We start from the raw sequence: 4,827 nt of genomic DNA, 5'->3' as shown, positions 1-4,827 counted from the left end.
CATCGACCATAGAGGGGAAGGCAGGTGATTGGTCGCGTGTGAGGGGGAAGGAGGAACTGTCGTGGGTGGAGAAAGGAGAAAGAGAGGATGAAGAAGAACAATGCACGCACGATGGCCCTTGGATGTTGATGGACCGATGAGAGTGGTCTTTTTGGGCATTTGACCAGTAAGGTGTCCAAAAAATGTATGCCCCATTTAGAAAAGGAACTCAAACTTGCTCAAAAATGAGTTTGGGCGGCAGATCGGGTGCCAGGCATGGATAGCCACACTCTGCAATTTGCCCTTTGTGCGACACAACTCCGAAGGCAGCACACTTGTTCTTCCAATGTAATACCTCCGTCCTACAATATATCTTGCAAAAATGTTATTGTGGGACAAAGGGAGTAATTTTATGTCTGGGCATTAGGCATTTTGTTTTGACCTTTGCACTAATATCATTCTTAAACTTCTACTACTCCCTTTGTTTTTATTTACTTTGCGTTCTGGATTTAAACAAAGTCAAACTTTGTCAAGTTTGCCCAAAAATATAGGAAAAATATCAATATTCATAATATCAAGTGCATATTATATGAAAATATACTTTATGATGATTCTAATACTATAGATTTTACATTGTAGATGTTGATACTTTTTTCTAAATATTTTAACAAACTTGATAAAGTTTGACTTTGACTAAACCCAGAACGCAAAGTAAACAAAAATGGAGGGAGTACTTATTTAACCAACGTGGCAAATATATTGCATCTTTAGAAGAAAAAAATCTTTCCTACGACATACCTACGCTGTTCAAACAAACCGTGATCTACAATGATTTTCTTTTCAAGTTTAAAGAGGGCAGGCAGTAAAACATGAGCAGACACTGACTTTAGAAATCCCAGATGTTGGCGTGGAATTATTTGTTTTTTCTTTTAGAGATCATGATGCGACTTGGATGAGATACAGAAGTATTCTCCAACAGGATCATTACGAACCATTTCTCAAAGATGACATGGAAGAGATATACAGAAAAGAGACAGATAGACATGGATGTGACAAGCAATTCCGAATGGGATGAGAACAGCAAAGACACGAGCATTTCTGATGGGAATCGAATAGACTCGACACGTCACGGAGACCAAACCACAATGGGATTCATTATTATCATATCAGGTAGCCCCAATTATTCAAAGCCGCACCAACAAAAGGTGCAAGATCCGGCACACACAAACAACATACGCCCAACATCCCGGACCCCAACTCTATCAACTGGTGGCACATAAAAGGGATAAACCAACCACTGCCTGTCCAGGGAATACGTTAGCTGAGCACAATATCCGGCGCTAGATATCGAAATTTCCTCAGGCAATCCACATGGGAGTTCACTTTGCATACGGTATTTTTTTTCAAACTCGGGTCGCTTCTGTGTATGATGTACACACTACAGCGAGCATAAGTTCAAATGCTCACTGAGACGGTCCATTCTAGAGGAGGGGGTGGCCGACCTTGCAGCAAGTCTCACATTCCCAGCTCCGACAGAAGTTTGCGCCACCTAGGAGTCTCCTCGTCAAATATGTAGGTCAGTTTCGACACCAAGACTCCGCTGCCGCCAATCTGCAGTTCCAAAGTTCATGGAGACACATAGAAGTGTAAGATATATTAAATATATAAGATAACTATACTGTATATTGAGTACCAAACATATGTGTTTTAGAAACAAAAGTTTCTGTTATGAACTCTAACATCAAGTTGTTCTATTGTTCAAGGTTACCAGATCCAGTTTCACAAATCGAAAACACTAACGCCTACACATGTGGCAACATTGCAACTCGCCCACACGCCTGGATCACCGTCCAGTTAAGTTTGCACGAATCTTGACACACCGAGGCAGTTTTCGCGTGCCACGTAGGACAAGCCCGGCGTGTGGGCGTTGGAGAGGTCGCCCAGACGCCCCGCAGCACGCGGTTGCCAGCTGCGCTGTGTGGGTGAACTAGTTTCTGCCCACACAGCCACTACCTAGTCCACGCACGTGTGGGCGAACTGCTTTTCGCCCACACGACAGTCGTACGTTGTTGGATGGCAACTGCAGTTGCGCGTACATGGCAACTATGATTCGTTTGCTAGACGGCAACTGCAGTTGCGCGTACATGGCAATCAGGTAAACATACATGGCAACTGTGATTAACCACTCATGGCAACTAGGTAAACACACATGGCAACTATTGTTTGACCATATGTGGCAAGTAGTAAATCACACACGACAACTATGGTTTGATTACACGCGGCAACTACCATAAATTAGACATGGCAACTAGAGTTAACCAAAACAGAGAGAGTTGCCATGCTTTTACAACCATATTTGCCATCCCGGATGGCAACTAAATCGTCATCCCGCAAATACCTATTGTAGCTGCGCCAGGACGTGTGGGCATATTTGCTTCGTGCCACACGCACGGGCTGGGGATGAGTAGTACTTGTTGGGCGTGTGGCACGAAGTAGCTGCGCGCCCACACGTGTGGGCAATTCTACTGTTCACCCACACACAGCCCATGTGGAGTGCCCCCTGCTCATGCCACACACGGTGTGTGGGCGAATGCCTATTATGCCACACGTGTGGTGGATATCGCCGTCCTTCACAAATTACAGGCCAGCCTGCATCAATGGGTATCTACCAGACAGTTTGATTTGTCAAATTAGAACAGATTTTGATCTGGACCACCTGCTAACTGGTTCTGGGCACTGGCTGAATTCAGAATTTTTAATTTATAGATCAGGATTTATGCTCCCAGCACCGACCAGGATTTCTTGTTCCTGGTCGTAATATACAGGTTACCACCAAGATTTGAAACCTAGGTGCTAAAGATCTCCATTGTAACTGCCAGTGGTAATAGTTCCACGCTTATAAGTTATAGCTGCTGAATGCAGCTTACTCTAAGATTTGAGTACTTACACTCAAGGTGCAACATGGCTAACCCAGTTTTTTAATTACTTAGATATTTTACTTAGTTGAGAACAACTGTCTGCCTCAAATACCGCATGAAATAATTATCCTAAGAATAAATTGCTACCAACAACAAACTGATAAGAGAAGGCAAATGTTTCCATAGAAAAGCATGAGGTAAATAGCTTACAGATCTCAGCTGTTGAATAGACTTGTAGAGTGATTTTTGGGGAACTACCACATTAATAGCATAGTAGTCCACCGCAACATTGCCATCCTGTGTGCAATACACTGGACTTATAGTTGGGCCCTGTTCACGTCAAGATGGAGCAAATGAAATCATAAGTATTAGTTCAAAAGATAAGATTGTATCCCCATATTAAACAACATTAGTGTGGATTAGCAATCAAGAGCAAACCTATTAGTTAGTTAGCAATGCATTATTAGTTTAACTTGAAGGAACCTAAAAAGGCTACCAAGACTACAACTGGAATTTGGCCCAGTCTATCGATGCTAACACATTATATTGAGAGATATTCCGGATCCCAAGAGAAATGATAGATGTTACACATCTACTTTCGCTTCAAAGGGCTAGAAATTCCCTCGTCAAACATCTGCCATCGCTTATTTAGTGGGCACAGGCGATAATTATGCAAGTTGCAGATATTATAGGTGCTACAATTGTCGAGCAAATATAATTATATTTTCAGTTATGGATACTAAACTGTATGAGCATATAGAATATAATAGAATATTACAGGTGCTAGAATTGTAGAGCAAATATAATTATATTTTCAGTTATGGACACTAGACTGTATGAGCATATAGAATAGAACTCTATTTTAAATATAAAGCTAAAATTCCACCATCTACCTGCACAAAATATGTGTGCAGTTCATGAATAGTTTTCCTAAAAAATATGTTTCTGCTACTTTAGTGCTTATCATGATACCTGTAATCCACATAATGATGTTTGGCTGAGAACTCTCTCTGCCACTTCTTCTGCACTATTGCCCCTCATATTTGCCGTTACCTTATATGATAATGGAGGGTATAGTAAGTTAATCAGTCAACAAGGTGTAATAATCCGACATAAAAGATGTAAACATTTACCATTATCTTGCCAGATGCTGTGAGGTGAGCCTCTAATCTTTCAAGCATCTCATGTGAAATCTCTAACACACCTTCACGTCTGTTCAGAGATTTCTTACTTGCTACAAGTGTTGCCTGCGTAGTGTTGAACACATAATAAAATGAGCACAGGCTTTCACTTTGAAAAATTGAGCATCACTTGGAATTATGTGTCCTTTGCGAGCTCGTGCCTGTGTGTGAGAGAACTTACCTGGCTTTCCAAAATTACTCCACCTTCAATTTCCTTCAAATTATTCTCACGCAAAGTCGTTCCACTACTCACAAGATCCACAATAGCGTCAGCCATACCCATCTTCATGGAGAAAAAATGAATAAGTATAGCATATTATTACCCTTAATAGACTGACGATACATTGCGTCCCAAGAAATTACAAATCAAACAAGTCAACTTTGAGAGAGGAGGCGACGGGAGACCAAAAAAGATAGATCGAAGGAGACCAAAAACAATCTGACAGGGAGGATGAGTTGCGGCGTCTGGAGACCTAAACCTAGGCTGTAATACCATGTTTCGGATGCAACTCATCTCTATTGCATAGCCCAAGGGGCATATATATATATAGTACGTATTACACAAGAATTAGGGTACAAGGAAGGAAACATAGCCTAATACGAACTCCTAAACTAATACTAACTCTGCCAATATAGCACACAGTAGCAAAGATGACTACATTTTTCATTGCCCGTATAATGAATTAAGGCTTGGATCTACCATGATTCAAATCCGAACATATACAATATACAGCTTCATGCAATGCTGC

The 4,827-nt window shown here is 41.4% G+C and overlaps 1 protein-coding gene across 1 annotated transcript in view; it reads right to left on the bottom strand.

Moving 5' to 3' along the window:
- Positions 1-1,110: 1,110 nt before the first annotated feature.
- The window catches only part of LOC123105841 (ATP phosphoribosyltransferase, chloroplastic), a gene marked incomplete in the record, with an annotated part of 6,459 nt that continues 2,742 nt past the window's right edge, over positions 1,111-4,827 (bottom strand). Inside the window, 5 exon segments of the mRNA XM_044527998.1 lie at positions 1,111-1,590; positions 3,108-3,227; positions 3,870-3,950; positions 4,031-4,144; positions 4,260-4,361. Coding sequence (XP_044383933.1) covers positions 1,495-1,590; positions 3,108-3,227; positions 3,870-3,950; positions 4,031-4,144; positions 4,260-4,361 — 513 coding nt within the window.

Source organism: Triticum aestivum, chromosome 5A, assembly GCF_018294505.1.
Source record: "Triticum aestivum cultivar Chinese Spring chromosome 5A, IWGSC CS RefSeq v2.1, whole genome shotgun sequence".
Classification (NCBI taxonomy): Eukaryota; Viridiplantae; Streptophyta; class Magnoliopsida; order Poales; family Poaceae; genus Triticum; species Triticum aestivum.
This window is presented reverse-complemented; position numbering and strand designations above follow the sequence as displayed.